Source organism: Crassostrea angulata, chromosome 3 (assembly GCF_025612915.1).
Source record: "Crassostrea angulata isolate pt1a10 chromosome 3, ASM2561291v2, whole genome shotgun sequence".
NCBI lineage: Eukaryota > Metazoa > Mollusca > Bivalvia > Ostreida > Ostreidae > Magallana > Magallana angulata.
The window spans coordinates 36,767,139-36,787,365 of NC_069113.1; the positions used below are offsets into that span (position 1 = coordinate 36,767,139).

At 34.6% G+C, this 20,227-nt stretch overlaps 1 protein-coding gene across 3 annotated transcripts in view; it reads left to right on the forward strand.

Annotated features, from left to right (window-relative positions):
- LOC128176597 (adhesion G-protein coupled receptor V1-like) overlaps positions 1 to 20,227 on the forward strand; it is a 100,058-nt gene that overhangs the window by 38,598 nt on the left and 41,233 nt on the right. For all 3 annotated transcript variants that reach the window (XM_052843030.1, XM_052843032.1, XM_052843031.1), the window contains exons 54-74: positions 1,493 to 1,639; positions 1,941 to 2,221; positions 2,423 to 2,688; positions 3,555 to 3,786; positions 5,660 to 5,864; positions 6,080 to 6,238; positions 8,723 to 8,870; positions 9,778 to 9,949; positions 10,477 to 10,606; positions 10,971 to 11,147; positions 11,794 to 12,033; positions 12,330 to 12,455; positions 12,899 to 13,066; positions 13,794 to 14,186; positions 14,395 to 14,589; positions 14,898 to 15,136; positions 15,405 to 15,550; positions 16,785 to 17,027; positions 18,929 to 19,104; positions 19,420 to 19,695; positions 19,989 to 20,141. In XM_052843030.1, coding sequence (XP_052698990.1) covers positions 1,493 to 1,639; positions 1,941 to 2,221; positions 2,423 to 2,688; positions 3,555 to 3,786; positions 5,660 to 5,864; positions 6,080 to 6,238; positions 8,723 to 8,870; positions 9,778 to 9,949; positions 10,477 to 10,606; positions 10,971 to 11,147; positions 11,794 to 12,033; positions 12,330 to 12,455; positions 12,899 to 13,066; positions 13,794 to 14,186; positions 14,395 to 14,589; positions 14,898 to 15,136; positions 15,405 to 15,550; positions 16,785 to 17,027; positions 18,929 to 19,104; positions 19,420 to 19,695; positions 19,989 to 20,141 — 4,272 coding nt within the window. The remainder of the gene's footprint in view (positions 1 to 1,492; positions 1,640 to 1,940; positions 2,222 to 2,422; positions 2,689 to 3,554; positions 3,787 to 5,659; positions 5,865 to 6,079; positions 6,239 to 8,722; positions 8,871 to 9,777; positions 9,950 to 10,476; positions 10,607 to 10,970; positions 11,148 to 11,793; positions 12,034 to 12,329; positions 12,456 to 12,898; positions 13,067 to 13,793; positions 14,187 to 14,394; positions 14,590 to 14,897; positions 15,137 to 15,404; positions 15,551 to 16,784; positions 17,028 to 18,928; positions 19,105 to 19,419; positions 19,696 to 19,988; positions 20,142 to 20,227) is intronic.

Consider the following 20,227-nt stretch of genomic DNA (forward strand, 5'->3'; position numbering starts at 1 on the left):
AAAATTTATTAACTTTGAGATGACCCCATAACAAACAATTTTGTAAATGTCTGATTTTTTCATCTTAAAATAATATTTATTTCAGTAAAAGTTCATGTAAAAAATTTCATTTTCATTCAAATCTAGAGCAGAACAAATTAGACCCAGCCTCGTTAAATAGGTTTAAGAGACATTGTGACGCACAAACCCATGGTTAACCTAGTATTAAAAGTTTGGCAATGCATGATTTCCACTGTTAGTAACAGATATTATATATCACATGAACTTTTGAAAATTTTGGTGTTTATCAATAAATGGACCTAGACATGATTTGAGATAAAAAATTTCATTTTTTAATTTTCATGTATAAAATGGCTGGTTTACTTGTGTATTTTGAAAAATTCATCAGAATTTCAAAGTTAGAAGTCAAGATACAAGCAAGATACAGAGGAGAGAAGTTATTATTTTTATGTATTCACTAAATATTTAAGGTCGAGTCATATATTTGTTTACGAATAACATAAAGTAAGGGAATTGCCATTCTTTGGCAAAATAACTTGTGGCAAACAAGATAAACAGATTCAATGTGTCAAAACAAAGAATTTGAACCTCTGTAACTCAATTGTAACTTGGTATTTGATTTTCAAATTTTGACAAAGCGTTAAAAATAACCATTTTGATCATTTTAGACATTAAAAATGAAAAAGCAAATATGGAAAATTTGAGCTCAAATCGTGTCTAAGTCCCTTTTAAGAGTGAAAAATCTAAATAAAAAGAGAAAAATACTGTTGATTTCTAATAAAATGTGAGGAATCATTATTCACGTAAAATCGCGAGAAGCAGTCCTCTGAAATTTTGAAATCACGCTTATATTTTTTTGACAGTTTTTAGCTATATTAAGTTATAACAAAAAATTGTTGCTCGCGATTTTATATTCTCGCAATTTATGCTAAACGTTGGAATCACAGAATTAAGTACTCACGTAAAATAAAATAAGGAATTTACAGTAGATTTACCGGTAGTTGTTGAGTTAATTCTATTGGGTTTCCCTTCCGCGCTTCATAGCCATGCAAGCGCAGGGGAAAGTATATACTGCAGCACTGCATATATCAAGAGCAAGCATTCTCTCTTTGAATTTCAAACCTGATGACATCCAGAAGTAATATTATTTGTGTATTTATTATGATACACTCTCTATGAATGCATATTTCTTACTACAGCCATCAAATTCCAGTGCTTTTCTCAATCCCACCTTAACTATTTTTGGACAGCTCAAATCAGTGTCCAAATTAACTCTGGTTGTTTACATGTGTAATTCCAAATGAGTTTTCATGACTTGTAAGCTGAAAAGTGTATGAATTTTGATGCGTGAAACTGCCGGTACGATCAAATTTTGAATATTTCTTCTTTTTTTCATAATGAAAAAGTAAAACTATATCTCTTTTGTGTCAATGTGTCCCTATTACTTTGTTACCATGATAATTGACTTATCTGAGTTATCTTTATCAAACAGACAATAGAGACTGATGTTGCAATGGCTGCCACCACATTTTCCATTGGAATCTCCACTTATCTTGTAATCTGTAATTATGGCAACGTCAGAAGATATGAAACCAAATCGAGGCTGTACAGAGTGAATCCAGACTCGTCTCTACTCGTGGTAAACTGAAGAATTGCAAATTTGTAATGGAAAGATTATGAAAACTGTAAAGAAAATCACCATATCATTCAACCCTTGAATGATAACTGTGGTTCTGCTCTTTTGCAGGGCAAATTTACATTTTTGATTTTGCAAAGTTTAAGTTGGTATTCTGGTATGAAATGTTACAAATGAATCAATTGCCGTTGTGTCATATTTAACCAAACCATGTCAATTTGCCCTTCAAGAGATCAGTACTTACTTACTTTGAAAGGTTTTACATGTTTACAAATTGACTTTGTTTTCTGCTTTCATTCGACAGTTACAAGAATTTTCCACGAAAGGGGCCTCTGATGTAGATTTCTTCAGCAGTGGCTCCGACCACTTCCTGGTATTTGCCAACTCTCGTGACAACAATGGAGAGACGTTAGTGACGGTGGATGTCTACAGATGGGACAACACTACCAGGCTGTTCACACCGTCGCCATGGCAAAGCCTGGAAAACCAGGGAGCAGCTGCTGTAGCCGTGGTTAATATAGAGGGCGTGACCTACATGGCTGTCGCCAATAACTACAACTCTAAACTGAAGACGTACACTGTGCAGTATGTATGCTGTTAGAATTTTGAGCTTCTTAATGCATATTCATGTACATGAAATAAGTATTGCAAAATTCACTCAAATATCAATTAAAAGAAAATGATTTGAATTTTTTTTAGATGGAAATACAGGTACTTTGAAAATTTAAGGCACAGTCGTGTGCAGTGTAGATGAATGTGACTGAATATTTTGTAATTTTTTTCCAGTTCTATAGTGTACAAACTTGGAAGCAATCAGAAGTTTTCTGAGCATCAAAGAATCGAGACAGACGGTGCCACTGACGCCAGTTTTCTACAGATTCATTCGTTGACCCTGCTGGTGTTAGCCAGTAACCGTGGTGATGTCATCAGTAGCCCCCAGACCTCAGTAGTGTATCGCTGGGACTCCACCCTGCAGACCTTTCTTAGACACACAGATATACAGACTAACCGAGTCAACAAAATATCCCCTTTTATTGCCAAAGATAACACAGGTTTGAATGTGAGATAGAGTTCATTTCAAAATACCGTTGATTTTCCCACTTGGTGAGCAGGTCACTAAATCCAGACTCCCGTCGCTTCGCCAGCATCTAAGAAATGCCTCCGCTAAAGAAAGAAAGAAAAAAACCACTGTGAACCTTTTTTTTTGAAAATCTGACTCCATCGTCACCAATTTTTAAAATAATTTAACTCATTCCTCAACTCAAATCCTTTAAAGAAAAGTGCATAAATTTGAGAACAATACTCAAGTTGAGGCTGAGTATTGACTTCAGAAAAGTTGTTGATGGGGAGGCCTTCTGAAGCCCTATTTTGCTCAGCCAGCTAAGTTCTCTATCTCTCTCTCTCTCCATATTTTTAATTAAGGTCAATCCAAACATAAGAATAATTTCAAATATTAGTACACATAAGGAAAACAATTGTTTTTCAATTTGCAGTACACTATTTTCAATGCAAATGCACAGCCTCAACGGCATGCGTTGTTGTGGTGGCGGCACGTCTTTGATGCTGGTGAAGTGACAGGCCTACTGAGTCTAGCAAGCTGCCGACGTTAACTTGATGGTATTTTGAAATGAGCTCTAAAGAATCCCATTTTTTAAGCTGGAAAAAAGAAAAATTTTGTATTTGCAATAATTTGGTGTGCAGTTTTCTCTTGGGCGATTAGTTAGTAAGGGATTAAGATAATGCTTTCTTGATTAAACTCTTTGGGTTTACTTGATGTTAACTCTGGGTCTGCTCTAATAATCCCAGAGTAAACCCTGGGTAAGCCACAAAAGTAAATTCAGAGTTTAGTTAGGGTTTACTTTCTGTTAGGTTGGGTCTGATTGGTACTGTAATTGCAGTTCTTCTACATTTTCACCAGGGTACCTTGCTGTTGCTAACACCATCGGGAACTCCGCCCTCTATGCCTGGGATATTCAGAATCAGAGATTTGACCAAGTTTGGAGTGGTTCCCCAGCCAGACAACTCTACCCTGTGATGGTGACCCAGGCGATTGGTTCCTTTGTCATCCTACCTATGGTGGATGTAGACCCAAAGGCCAATTGTACACTGTTCCACCTGATCAAAGTCATCAACAGCGATTTCTCTCCAAGGCAAGAAAATCTGTTTCTTTTTGGACCCATTCCTCCTTATTGACTGTTGGTAAATTAAGCATGGAGCTAGGTTTTAGATAAAATGATACCAGGAGGTTAAAACTCCTTGAAATTTCGTAGAGAAAGTTTACAACTTGGAAGCATTCATATATGTTTGACTGGGTGGAAATCAGATGAGGAATATAAAATCTCGTTTACAGCATGTTAGTTGGAAAGGGAAAATCATGTATTATACTGTGGCAGTATTTAAGAGGGAAAAATTAATTAGCAGCATTCTGAATCAATTGATACTTTCCAAACACTTTTCAGCTTATCATATACTAATTGTTTTATACGTCTCTGCTAAAACATGATGATGAGAGAAACTGATGAACTCCAAACACAGGCTGGCATCCCCCTGGATTTGTGCATGAACTCTTGCACAGCAATCATTTATTCGGTTAATTATGTTACCGGTAGATATCATTACTCCTTCTCTCTTACAAACTGTGTTCCAAGTAACTTGGATGAATTTCGTAGGTGTTAATTTTTATGAGTCAGAAATCTTATGCATTAAGTAATAATTGAGCCTCTGAACTTTAATTTGATTTGAATCCAGAATGTGATTGGACTTTATGAAACATCCTGAGTCATTGTGATAATTAATTTTTAATATTGTGCACGTTCAGGTACATGTTCACATGCACGCATATGCTCTTAATTCATACAAATGGCAAAAACCTCTCATTTTTAACTCATGACTCAACCCCTAGTCTGCAGTCTGTGGCTCCTGTCCGATTGAAATTGGGTGGACGACCTGGGAGCTATTGTGCCTTCCTTAGTTAAATAAACTGCAATTTTTGGCTCACAAAAAATTGTGTTTCTTTTGAGCTTAACTTTTGTAACTCGACAATAAAACAAAAATATGAAAAAAGTATCAAAAAGACAATGTGCTGTATTATAAAAAAAGAAAAAAATCACGTACATGATTTAATTTTACCTGGAGAAACTCACGGAAATGAAAGCAAATTTCTTACGGAGAATGTTGACATCTTTTTCCATTCAAAAATCACTCGGGGACAACTCACACAATTTTTTAACATGTTTGCAGTTCATTTATGCCATTTGCAATGCAAAATCCCCTTAATAGACTTTGAATTTTTAGCCCTTTGTTGAAACATGACAAGCTAATACCAGAGAGGGGCGTTTGAAAAGAGAAATCTTGGGATTTTGTTGTCATGATCTCATTCTTTATAGAGATCATGTTTTGAACATGATAAAACGGTATGATTTCAAAGTCCTTTATCCAACAGACAATATATGTCAATCGACTCTCTTGTCAAATATGTATGGTCATAATTTTGATTAATTAGGATCAAATATCTTGATTAATATTGTCTTACTAGATTAACAAAAAATTCAAATATATGACTATGATTATATTAATTATAAGTATTTGCTCACCTGGGGCAATTGATAATTATAGACTCCAAATGATTTTTCTGCTGAAATTTTTTTTCAGTTGATTGAAATTTTAAAGCCACATTAAAGTTGTTTTTAGTGAATAAAAGATTAATTTAAGGCCAAACACCATTTCTTCGAAATATTTATCCTAGCTAGGATACTGTTGCCAAAAATCTCAAGAACCTGCATGTCACTGCACTAGAAATAACTATACCTTAAAAGTTTATAAGGAAAAGTTTGTTTCAAAGTGTATAGATTCAAGTTCAAACCCTGGCCCAACTAGACTAATATTGATATGAGACCACAGAAAAGGAGCGAAATTCTACATTGGAATTATTTGTAATCTTTGAAATCTTCTGAACAACTATACATTTGTAGAAAGCTACATTTTGTCATATGTTCATCATGGTATTTACTGCTATTTCTGCAGGACAATAACCTTGACCTTTGAACCAGGTCAGAGGTTGAGGTCAACCAGTGTGGAAGTTTTGGAGGACTTTGTCCCAGAGAACACTGAGACCTTCTTTGTCACTCTTGTCAACCCAACAGGGGGAGCAACGATTGGACCAAAAAATAAAATATCTGTCAACATTCTCTCCAACGACAATGCTCACGGAATCATAGAATTTGCAGAGGTATGAATATTGCAGAATAATATGAATGAAATTGAGCCTTATATTTTAAAATTTAACATGAAAAAGGTCAACAGAACTTAAATTCTTCAACAGAAAAGACTACTGAGTTAGCGAAAAGAAATCCCTAACAGACTGAGTGGCATTTTATAAAAGTTCTTGATACATTCAAATTACAGTACTGAACAATATCAAACGCATTGTCTGGGTTATTGTAGGATTCAAGGGAGCTAACTGTTCAGGAGTTGGACCATAAGGACAGTGTAATTCAGCTGAATGTGGTCAGGCAACAGGGCTTCTTTGGGCGTGTGGTGGTCTCATGGTCAGCATCTGGAGACCACAGCGGCCTGAGTGACATCACCCCCCTGTCTGGTCAGGTCAGTCCCTAGGGATCTCAGCTATTAATTATATGATTAATTAACACCTTTGTTTCTTGAATTATTTAGAACCATTTTATCAAGACCTTGGACTTTCAGTAGAATGTTACTATCTATTTCTTGCATCAAAACAAGTTAAAAATGATGCTGGTTTCAAGCTAAATATACACCAATTGCGTAGTCTTAGCTCAAAAGCCAGACAAATCTTGTTGATTTCAAAGAGCAATGGCTGAGTGGCCTTCAATGAAATAGACAGACCAACGTCACATTCCTGTCTGACACCAACTACCCAAAGTCCAATTTTTAAAGCGCTAAGCATAGCTCAGCGCTTTATTGGCGTTAGACTTCTACTTCCGGTGCATCGAATAACTGCCCCCTATGAGCAGAAATATACATCATTTAAACTGGTTGGGGAACCAGTTTCATGGGTTTACGCACATAATGCAAGGGCTATTGTGAATCTAATGTGCAGGGCTTACGTACATCACTGCAGGGGCTGCTACGCAGTGATTATAGTCAGCCTTCAGGCTGATTTATTAAGTTATAGTGAAACTTCAAATGTGCTTGCGTTAATTGGAATTCTGGGAAGGAATTACTATACAGTCCGTGTTAGTGAAATTCGAAGAAGTTATGAAACTGGTCAGTTTTAGGTCAAACTGCATTGTACATGTATATGTGTACACTGCTACACACATGCCTCCTCACATATACAGTTATAAAGATATGTACATCTCATATTATTATTCAAAATATTTATATCTTGTATTTTTATACATGTAGAGTGTGTAGTCTCTTGTCACCTAAAATGTATATAATATTCCAGTGGCTGAGTTTCTTAGCTTTTAAAAAAGCTAATCTTGTGAGTGCATAAACAGAAGCTGGAATGTAGAAAAATCAAAACGACTTGTATATAGCCACATATAGTTCTTGGTGTTCGCCGCTTTCCTCACAGAACATATATAAGGATCTAAACACTTTTAGTTTGCGTAGTAGATTTCATCTGTGTGGACGTATATTTTACGTTGCTTACATTTGTTACTTAGATGCAACAACTTACCAGATAAATGCAGTTCATATGCAGAAGAAGATTTACAACATCAATTATAATGGTCAATGCAATACCTTATAAAGAAAATGCACGCATATAACGACAATACAAGTGCAGACATTTGTCAAACAAACGTATTTAACACGTCGCACACAAGGTACAGATGTGAAATAAAGTGTAACAAAATCAATGGCTTTTATATGACATATAATTCAGGCAGTTGTCCATTTAGAAGCCTTGTTCAGCTTTGATTTAAATTAACTTTAAGTGTATATGATAAATCATAATATACATGTATATTTAAAAGAAATGTAATTTCCACCAAATTTTCTTAACCAAATTAAATTAAATAAGGATAAATTTTGGATGAGTACAACTTAATCGTCATAAATTTCCTTTAGAACCAAGCTAGGTTAGCGCTTTTCAGTACTTTCAGTACTTTGATTTATTTTAACATTTAGATAACTAATACAGTAGAAAACTTTGTTGTATTCATTTTAAATATCAATTGTATTAGATAATTGGTAATTTTTGTTGTTTTGTCATGTATTTATGAATCACTTCCTTTGAGGTTTTAAATATCACTTTTTAAAAGTTTTTTTCAGAATCAAAAAACACATGAAGAAATTCAAATGCCACGTGTTCTGATATTTTTTTATTTGAACTTTCTAATTAATGGTCATCAACTATCCACTATTTAGCTAACCGTATTTAATGACAAATTTGGCTTTGTCTGAAAATTGATGTTTTGAAGATGGAAAGACACTTGGAAAAAATTACTTAAATTAATTGTAAGTTATTTGATTATGAAAGATATAATGATAAATAAACTGTACATACATGTATGTCAAATAAGTGAAAAATGTGCAGTTTGAGGATTAAAAAAATATGAATATATATCTAAAAAAATTCAATTCAGTAAGTAACAACATAACCCCCTTCGGGATTCGAATTTGGGATGTATGGATCACAAGCTCAATACTTTATCCACTTGGCTATGGAGTAAGTTACATGTTGCAAAAATCCTTTTAATAAAACAGAATGTCGATCGTCATTTCAATCAGAGGTTGGCCATGTCAATGTGATGATGTGTTATTCCACCTTAAGAGGGCTAGCGCGCTGAATGGTCGTGGCCATTATTAGGTCTTATTTACCTTTTTTAGGTGAAGAGCTCTAGCTAGCTTTTTAAAGATATCATATTGAAAAATGTTCAAAGTTTTAAAGCTATAATATTAATAAAAGGTGGTTTTTTTGGCTATACTAAATAACAGTTTATGGATATAAATATAATATCTAAAACTCAAAGCAGATCTGTTGGGTAATTTAATGTGAACCACCCAGCCTCCTTAATATGAATTTGATTTACATAAAAAGCAGATTTGTTGGAAATTTTATCCCACATGTTACATGTAGTACAGTTGTGAGATTTTTTGTAGGTGGAGTTTTCCAACAAACAATCAGTAGCCACCATTTCACTGACCATTCTAAATGACAACTTGGCAGAGCTTCCAGAAATCACCTACATTAGGCTACTCAAGGTCACTGAATCGGGGTCAAGCCTTGAAGGCAAAGGGGCACAACTAGGTAATTCATAAGCTTTACATACTGATGAAAAATTTGTTTGTCCTCCGCCGCAACGCGGAGCGGGGACATAGAAATGCCAGGCGTGGGTCCGTGTTTCTGTCCGTCACATTTTTTTGTAAGCGCTCTCATGCCTACAAATTTTGATGGATTTTCATTAAATTTATACCAAATGTTTATACCACTATTATCTTAGTCAAGTTCGAAAATCAGCATTGGTCGATACTTTTTATTGGAGTTATGGGACTTTGACCACAATAATGACTCCGTTTTATCCAAAGATTGACCTTGTAAGCGCTCTCATGCCTACAAATTTTGACGGATTTACATGAAATTTATACCAAATGTTTATAACACTAATACCTTGGTCAAGTTCCTAAATCAGCCTTGGTCGATACTAGTATACTGCTTGACCGGCGGGGGACCCAGGAATTCTATTCTTGTTATGCATTAAAAAATTCCTGAATATAACACTGGAAAAAACAAAACAACCCAAAAACATAAACAATGTCTATGTTTGAGACCCACAGGGGCTAATCCTGTTTTGACATTAATTTCCTTGTAACCAAAATGGGTTTGGTTCCTATTGGGAGACCTACAAAATTTAAATGCAGGTAACTTACTTTTCGGTTTAAAATAAGTATTACATGGATGATCTTCCTAGATTTGGCCTTGTGAATAGCAATGCATGAGCATCAGCCTTTGGGCAATTTATATCAAAGCCTTTTAAATATATGAATTTGTCAATTAAATTATGATTGTAAAAATTCTAAAATGAAAAATCTTAAGAAAAAATTTGTGCTGAAAGTTGAATTGACTAGTGAAAAATCTTCCTTTTGGCTCTGTTATTCTGAGACAATTGAAATGTTAGGAAGGAATGAAAATGAAAGATTTTTTTTTTTTCAATGAGGTCCCCACAATATGGCAAAGTTAGTGGTGCAGGCCAATGATTCGCCTTATGGAGTGGTGCTGTGGGAGAGACAGAGTGTAGCAGTGGATGAACCAGAAAGATCGGACCAATCCCAAACCCTCTACATCATCAGACAGCAAGGCATGATGGGAGATCTTCAAGTGATGTACCAGTAAGGGCTAGATGCTTCCTTACATGCAATTATTATGAAATTCAAATGGTCCTTGTGAAATACCCCAATGTTCAAGAATTATCGAATTTTCATTGATGTATAGAATACTGTAGTTTCTTTAAAAAAGAAAAAACATCTGCTAAAGAAGAAAGAGTTTTTCTTATACAAATATTTTCAATACTTTATTTTATTAATTATAATATGAAAAGGAATAAAGAAAAAGGTTTCAATGGATAATAAATTAGTTATAACCACTGATTTTTAAAAAATACAGTTGCAAGTACTGTGGTTTCATCAATATTCGTTGATAACCAATTTTCATGGATTTCGTTGTTAAGTTGATCCATAAAATTAAATGTCCATTGAGATGCAATTTCTATTAACATTTTGTAATGATAGGGTCATTGGCCACGAATTTACATATCCTTGAAAATTTGATTTTCACTTTATCCTCGAAAATTTATACCATTGAATATTAATAAAACCACAGTAGTATCTCTGAATTGTTGTATTATTTTTTTTTACAGAACATCCCCCGACTTAGGCGTGTCTGAGAACAATCAGGCAGTCTCTGGGCTGGACTTTGTCAGTCAGAAAGCCATAGCAGTACTGCAGGAGAACGTCACAAGGGTGGCAGTCAGCATTGTCATCAAACAGGTAAAAAAAACCTGTCAGGGTCTACATTAAAGATGTAGATGACATTATGACTAAAAATTTTCAATGAAGGTAGGGCGGGATAATCCCTGAACTACTGTACATTTGGTTTCATCAATATTTGTGGGCATCAATTTCCTTAGATTTAATGAAGATCACAGTTTCAGGGAGACATAAATTCAAGGATCATAATCCTATCAGAACAGCGTGTTATTTGAAATTACACTTCAATGAGCTTTTAATTTTGTGGATTAAAAACTCAACAGAGAAATTCTCAAAAACTGGTATTCAATGAATAAATAAAAAAAACATTGTAGAAGTTAAATGTTGTTTTTATGCATGATAACGACAATATGTATTTTTGCAGGATGAGTTTCCTGAAGCAGACGAATCTTTTCTATTGAACATCACTGAGGTCAGGGTCATGAGTGCCACGCCCCCTCCTGGCGCAGAGCCAAGTGTCAAGGTCCCAGGAAACATACTACACATCACCATCAATGAAAATGATGGAATCAGAGGAATAGTTCAATTCAATGTGACAACGGTATACTACAATAACTTATGGGAATGGTTCTGTTACTGTGGGATTATATTGTTATTATCCGTAACAAAATGAAATATAGTATAAAAAATTGAAAAATACTATAACTATAAACTAAAAATGATATGGGCCCTAGATGAACATTATATTTTAACTCTACATCTAAGTTTTCTTAATACAGATGTTAATTTGAATTTTATCATAATTTTCATTTTGATCCAGATGCCCACAGTTCAGAAATATTACATCATCAAGTTAACCTTTTCCATCATTTGGCATTTTTGCATTAACCAGCTTATTTTAACTACATAAAGGCAGTTTTCTTTTCAAATACAGAAAGCACTGGTGTTAACAATCAAAATGTTTTCTCTAAAGATTTATCCATGTATGACTAAAAGCTTACAGGAAGATTTTGCATGGTCAAAAAATGGACTCTGTGTTTTTCATTTCAAGAAAAAAACCCACATTTTTTACTGATTCTGTTTAATTCCATAAAACTGCTAGTAAGTAAATAGAAATGACATAAATAGATAAGAAATAAATGATATATTAACCCTTCTTCAAAATATTGAAACAATTTGATTTAGGAGACATTAGGACCAATGATTTGGCTTACAGATATATTTTAGACTGAATTTTTTACATTTAGAACATTGAGGGTAGAATTGATGCTTATGAGGAGTATGGACATAACACCACAGTCAGGCTGAGAGTCAGTCGCAGTGTAGGATTTCTAGGGGATGTGACCTTGACCTGGCAGGCAGAACCAAGGGAAGCAAGTGTCCTTGACTTTTGGCCTTCCAGTGGAACAGTTAGTCTGAAGGACAAAGAGGCACATACAGACATTGTTGTGTATATTCTGGACGATACAATAAATGAACCGATGGAGGTATGTAGGCTAATTGTCTGCTTGTTTATCTTTTCTTTGCAAAGATAATTTTTGTGTTACATTTGTATTTGCATGATGTAAATTAAAAATATCAGTAACAAATAGTCCAACTTGTAAAATTGCAGACCTTTTTTGGTGATATATTTGTGATGCTCAAATTTGTCGCAAGAAACTTACAGTACAATTGTATTACATTGAAATTGTATTGAGTGAATTTGTTATGAATTCCTTGTTTGTAACTCTCTTAGATGGGTTCTTAAACTGTACAGTAATATATAATTTTTGGGTGGTTTCAGACCTTTGATGTAAAACTCCTTAGTGTCAGCAGTGGACTTTCACAGCTGGGTACCATGACAACAGTGAGGGTAGCCATCTTGAAAAATGATTCCCCGAATGGATTGTTTAGATTTTCTTTGTCAGAGGTAATCTTTTGAGATAAACTGTAAATAAGATTTTAAAAGAGTAATTGAATACTTTGAACATTTAAGCCAGCCCCCCCCCCCCCCAAAAAAAAGTATTCTTAAATCCATGAAAAATTCATCCAGCCTACTCAAAGTGGAAAACATTTTCATTGCTGTCACCATGGCAATACCAACAGTGAATCATTGTACATATTAATTACATGCATATTCAAAAACTCAAAACTTATACAATGCACAATATTTAAAAAAAAAAAGATTTATCCATATTCAAAGAAATACATAAAATGTTTTTTGATGAGCACTTGCTTTTGATTAATTAATTTTAAGATTGATTAGAAAAGGAAATAATTATGTGCACATGCAGCTGTCAGACCTCACAGTTTGGCAGAAGATGGCGTCATTCACAGGTGATACCGCCTTGATTTGTTTGATTTTTTCCACAGGTGAGAGTGAGGGAGTCCACAACATCCTCAGATCCTCAGGGGGAGGTCACTCTAACAGTTGAACGTATACAGGGCAATGACGGCTTCGTCAATGTACAATGGAGGCTGAATGCTGAAGCCTTCAACGACTTTGAAGAGCCCAGAGCGGGAAGTTTGCAGTTTGCACATGTAAGGATGAGGATTAATGAAGATTAGCTGGAGTTAGTGACAAACAGATCCTTTAATTATCATTTAACATACAGGTTTTTTTTTTCTTCACCAGGGATATAGGTTTCCGTGTATCTCTTTGTGAGTCATTCTCTCCGTTGGTCTCATCTGTTTTCAGCAGAATTTACTTAGTAATACTTAAATCATGGGGCAAACAGTAAAGTTTGGGGTATATATTAGAAGTCATCATGTCTATCTGATTGTCCTACCCTTAATGAGGAATAATTTTTATTAGAAGTATTAATTAATTGTCATGGGTCTTGCATACCATTGGGAAAAGTTTCTAAACAGCACAAAGTACATGTCGAAATTCATTATTTGAAGATTAAATATTCTTGCATGTGTTTGATTTGAAAAGAGACAAAAAAAATACCCAGATAATGACAAACTAGTGTAAAATTATAACACATTCAGATTTTGTCTCACTTACCAAATTGTGCTAAATATGTAACTCAATTTATATATCAAAAGGCAGAAATTTGTAACTGTTGCTGTGATGAAGGGATCTGCCAGATATTGCTGAACAATGTTGTCAGAATGTCAGTTTTAGACTTTGAATTGTATCAATAATTTTTATTTGGTAGAGAAATATAGATAACATTTTAGATTAGATATTTGTGCATGATCACTGCACCTGCAGTTTTTATAGCAAAATGAATCTTACAAAGTGTTGTGATTTGATACACAGGGAGAAACAACCAAAGCCATAACACTGAGAACCAAACAGGACTCCATCTTGGAGGGAGAGGAGCGCTTCAGGGTGTCTCTGATCTCGGCCGACAACAGCGCCGACATTTCCTCCACCCAGGGAGATTGTACCGTAATTGTAGAACCCGACCCTGGGGCCCAGGGCACCATCAGTATCCCCCCAGACTACAGGACGGTATACGTAGGGGAACCGGGCGAGTCTGACCCATCTTATAATGGGCAGGTCAAGGTCATGATTACCCGTGGCCTTGGTATCTATGGCAGCGTCAGTGTCACATGGTCCTTGACCCCTCGGGAAACTACTGCCTTCCATCAGGTGGAGGGAATTGTCAATATGGCCGACTTGCAGCAGACAGCATATATCACCCTACAGGTAAGGCTTTGATCATAGGCTTTTGCACAACAAATTTGTAAATATAAATTGATACCTTTATCTGCAAAGGTAATCTATTGTTGTAAGTATAACTTAGTCTAAAATCCACAGTCTGCTTATTCATGATTGTACCATGGAAGTTTTTTATTGCTATGTAAAATAAAATTCTGTAATGATTTCATTGATTTTTTGCTTTTTGCTGTACTAGGCTATTGACGATACAATTCCTGAGAAAAGAGCCACATATGCCCTCCACTTGACGTCTGCAACTGGTGGAGCCAGCATCTCTCCTGACCCCAGCGCTTATATAGCCAATGTTGTCTTTGTGGCCAGTGACTTCCCACATGGAAGATTCCAGTTCACCCTTCCTCAGATCACCACAATCACAGAAGATATAAGCAAGGTTCAGTTTACAATAACATTGTGCACTTCTCAAATAAGATACACCCAACATTATTATATTGTTTCCAAATTATAAATCATTTTCTGTTTAAAACACACTCTAATTGAAATAAAAACTTTTTAAAAATTCTTTTATTATTTAGGAGCAAAAGTTATCCTAACTTCTGTACTGTTAATACAAAATTGAATTTGATAGAAAACAAATTAATACCAATATAAAATAGATCTGAAAAGTTAATATTGTTTTATTGAAAATTAAAGGTTTTTATAAAGTGTATAAGACTTACTGAATGATGTTGGTTGATTTAGGTCACTGTGTCAGTGGTCCGGACGGATGGAACGGATGGGCAGGTGCTTGTCTCTTGCACTACCACACCTGGATCTGCTCAGAGCTACGCAGATTTCTACCCATTAACTCGCACTTTAGAATTCCAGCACAACCAAAAGATACAAACTATTGAGATCCAGATCATCCAGGATGATCTTCCAGAGGGGCCAGAAGAGTTTTACGTCAATCTCACTTCTGCTAAACTTGCTCCGACTTTCAGGTAATGGTAAAGTGATATCTTCATTTCTGTTTTAGATGAATAGTATGTTGGTTGCATTTCTAAACAAACTACTTTGGTACAGAATTAAGTAATTAAGTTTTTTCTCACTTAAATTTTTTTTTCATATTAAGAGATGTGAAGTTTTTCATCAGTATCTGCTTTGGAAAATAAGAAATTAAATTGAATATTTTGTCATTATGCATGCATAAATGGCAAAAACTCCAGATGAAAAGATGTTCTTGTACTGAGCAAATGACTATTTCAACAGCAAGAACAACTACACACAGGTGAATGGACTTCACCTAGACATGAGGCCTGGGATTGGATCAATGGATGTTAAGACCATTCTGATAGACAAGAATGACAATGCTGAGGGGACAATCATGTTTGATGTCCAGGGAGGCAACTTTAAGGGTAATGTCACCATTTCTATAACACTGAGATTGTTAAGAATGCTAGTGCTTTTATTAACTGATTACATTTGGCAGTGAATTCTAATGAACATTTTTGTTGGAAGCTGGTTCCTCTAAATCAAGTACATGTACATTGCCAAGTCTATATTCATATATTTATGTCCCCCTTCGAAAAAGGGAGGGCATATTGCTTAGCTGCTGTCTGTCGGTCTGTTGGTCTGTCCACCAACAGTTTCCTTTCATTTTCTATGCAAAGGATGTACATATTGAAATGAAATTTGGTATACAGGTTTATCATGATAATATCTAGGTCAAGACTGATATTGGGTACGATCGAGCAATTCTCGACAGAGTTATGGCCCTTGGACTTAGAAAAATTTGAGTTATTTGCAGTTTCCGCTAATTTTCTTCGCAGAGGATAAACATATTGAAATGAAATTTTGTATACAGCTTTATCATGATAATATCTAGGTCAAGTTTGATATTGGGTACGATCGAGCAATTTTGGACAGAGTGATGGCCTTTGGACTTAGAGAAAAATTTGAGTTTTTTGAAGTTTCCGCTCATTTTCTTCACATAGGATAAACATATTGAAATGAAATTTCGTATACATGCAGGTTTATCATGTTAATATCTAGGTCAAGTTTGATATTGGTAACGATCGAGCAATTCTCGAGTTATTTGCAGTTTACGTTCATTTTCTTTGTGAATGTTTCCAAGGGAGGTTGGGGGGGGGGGCATAAGTGTTTCACAAACATCTCTTGTTTGAATTTTTAAGTAGGTATCATACATTCAGAAATGTGCTAACTAAAATAAAATAAATGCTACTGACTTATTGAAAAACCAATTTCCAAAAAATATTGTACACACTTATTGGTTAACAGTAAAAGAAATACTCTCTACTATTTTGTTTGTTTCTTTCTGAATAAGCTTCATGTACATCTTTTTAGTTTTAGTTAAAATATGTCGCTATAGTACAATAATACAAGGTTACAGTGAACATGATTTTTACATATTCATGCTTACATCAAAGACAGTTTCACTCCTTATCGTAAAATTGTATTTAGTATGGTAATTTTATTACCTTATTGGATATAAATGCATTTGACATGATGAATCAGAATTGCTAATTTTTAGTTTACTGTTTTGGGGTTTTTTTATTTACTGAATATGAATCAAAATTTCAGAAGTTGTTCTTTGCATATGACAGCTAGAGACTCTGTTTTTGTTTTCAGTGACCGAAGAGTCAGGATTAGCAAGGATTCCACTGAAGCGAGAGGGAGGGAGCTATGGGGACATAGAGATAACTTACTCGGTACATAACATAACAGCTACACAGGAAGTGGACTATGTTGTCAGTAGCAACCAGGTCCGCATGTTGGACAGCAGCAGAAACACCACTATTGACATCACCATCAGAGACGATTCAGAAATGGAGTTTGAGGAGACGTTTGAGGTCCAGCTATTGTCTGTGTCAGGTAGGAATTAGATCTGATCAGTTGTCATGAATTCCATTTTAATTCACAAAGAAGAAAATGATACAAGTGCAGATATCATAATATTATTATGAAAAGATGGCATTCATGTGGCAACCTTTAATAGATTATAAACATTCTTATACTGTAGAACAAAACAATTTGGAGCATTCATATTTCAGTGCAAACTCAAATGCCAACAGATTGGCGTTAATCAATTTTACTTGTATGCAGATTTGTTTGAAATAAATAAACAGATATTTTTTTTCTGTCTGAAACATTCACTTTTTTCTTGGGGTTGACCCAAGGATATATTTCCTACTCACATACATTTGCAAAGATTATAATTTTTTCTTTGCCCAGCTGCGTATCATGTGTCACAATTTCAATTTAGTTAGTGCTTGAAATGAAACTCAGCTCATCAAATGAATTTTTACAAAAATTGTCAATGAATCATTTCGTGATTAGGCATCTTTTTGGGGAAACGATTGATTTGAAAAAATTTAGGCTTAAACTTGGGTATGTACATTGTTATACAAGAGCATGCATCGACAGCGTGGAGATTTACCTTGTAACACTTGATGACTTTTTTACCCTAAATTGCCAATTGGTGGATATAGGTATGTGCTAATGATAAGAAAATATATTTATGTGTCATACAAACATAGCTTTAATAACAAATTAATTTTTATTTGCAGATCTTAATAAATTGCCTTAAACAATACATGAGCTAGGGTACAAAATACGAAATTTCATAATTTACCAACAATGATTTAATATGCAATGTTTTTTTGGAGCATCATGTAGCAATTGTTCTCTTTGAATGGTTAATAATGAAATATTTATTGCATAAACAGTCTGACATTTAGTTTTCATATCTAATTAAATTTACTTTGTAAAAGCACTTGTGATTTTATGAGTCCATGACAAATCAAAATCAGACTCTACTCAATGTGCTTATTATAAAACATTTTGTTGGTATTCAGAGCTGATTCAGAGATTATAAATCAGCTATACACTAGCTTCAGTTTTTGTATCAAATGATGGACCCAAATCTTGTTGATTATTGTTTACATAGTGTTTGCATACGTATATTATTCAATGATTGGTCAGATCACTTTAACAAATATATTTTTGTTGTTCACTATTCTAAAAATTACCTATTTTTTGTTCTCTACCTCTCAACTGGTGTATAAATATTCTCCAAACACAATAACCAAAGGACTAAGTGCGGTTTTATGCAATTTTTGCCCCCCAAAATCAAAGTTTTAGAAAGAGCTTGAAAACAAGATGAAAGATAGTTAAAATCATATTGGAAATAAAGGTGTAAAAGGTTATCACCACAGTGACATCATAACGTAGAAATGACGTCATGAATATTGCATTATTTTGATAAATTGATAAATTGATGTTTTGTAGCAAAATATGGGTGTTTTCCGATGGTTTTTCGACTGGGAAACATCGAGCGCAGGCTTGCTCAAGTACCATTTTTTAGTATAATATGTATAACTATCTGAAGTAAAACATATGTTAAAATTGCACTTGAGCAGACCTGCGCTCTATACTTCCGAATGCAAAATATAGAGCAAAAATGAGAATATATTCATTTGTTTGCAACTTTGCGGGAATAAGGTCATTTAGATGACGTCATAGATAAAAAGCGAGTGAGCAATAATGACTAAAATCAAGACTAAAGTTATAGGCATCCTCTTTACAATGATTTCTGAAGATTTCATTCTTATACGATACTATTTAAAAATTGGTTGAAATCGGGGGCAGATATATGACCAAACCGCACATAGTCCTTTACAGAAACTAAAAGAGAACAGAGTTTCATTTACCAATTTCTTTGATATATTTTAGTAAGGTAGCTAATTTTTCAACATTTCTTTTTCTTTTTTTAGGTGGAGCTAAACTTGGTTACCCAAACAAGACAATGGTGACCATCTTGAAGTCTGATTTTCCAAATGGAAACTTTGGTTTCAAGGGTCAACTGAAGTTCAGACTGGCAAACCCAGAGCGACTAGTGCAGCAGAAACTATCAATTGAAAGGAAAGGTGGTCTCAAAGGTCAACAGACTGTGAGTGCTTATGATTTGAATTAAAATTGCTTCTGTATTGGATGATTCTATGCATGTTCTATTTTTCTCTTGTTTTCTTCAAGATCAAATCTATTTAAATACCAAAATATGGTTGCTCAGATGCTGTGAAAGTTTCACCCATTAGCACTGAAAAAACAGTTTGTCCCTTTGATTTAATTTCACTCAAAGTCAGTTTTTAAGTGTATAAGATGCGTTGAATTTTTTCATGTGAATGGTGTACATGGGCAAGAATGGGATACAAATAAATTGCATATATATACAATACTACATGTGGTATGAACTTTATCTGGGCAGGTATACTGGAGAATAATGGGCCCCAATAATCCATTGCAAATCCTTGAAGCCACCAATGACATCAGCATGGTTTCTGGCAACAAAGAGGTCACGACAGGGTCACTGTTGTGGAATGATGGAGAGAGTGGAGAGAAGTCCTTTGTGCTAGATCTGAAGCCCTTCTCCTCCTGGGAAGTGGAGAAGACCTTTTTGGTGGAGATTTACAATGTACAGGGAAGTCCCTCAGAGGCAGGAAGTGGAGAAATCAGCATCTCTGCTGGAAAAACCACAATTATAGTATGCAATTATGCCATCCCCTTATTTTATATATGATTATATGAGTTGTTGAACAAACTTGCCACAAAAAATTGCTGATTGGAAAATTCTTTGGATCTTTAAATGAATATTTTTTGCAATTTGAAATAAATATGTTGCATTAATTGCAATATTAATGGTGCTTATTTTAACCAGCTGTTATAATTTAATACTTGTAAGGAATACTTAACTGTAAATGCATAAAGTATTCTGGTCAATTTGTTTCATACTTTGATAAAACATAAATCATTATGAGATTAATTTCTTAATTTTAGATAGAGAAATTTGGGCATCCCAATGGAATTGTTCGGTTTGAGGGCCTGGCCCAGAGTATGAGGACTGTGGAGGAACCTGAGGGAATAGCTCCTCTAGAACTTCAGTTCCCCATCAGTCGGAGGTTTGGAACAGGAACCACAGGAAGTATCGAGGTAAAAATTAAAATTAGACAACAAATAACAGGGAGAAATGTAAATTCAATTTTATAGGTAAATTTAGACAATGAAGATAGATTACA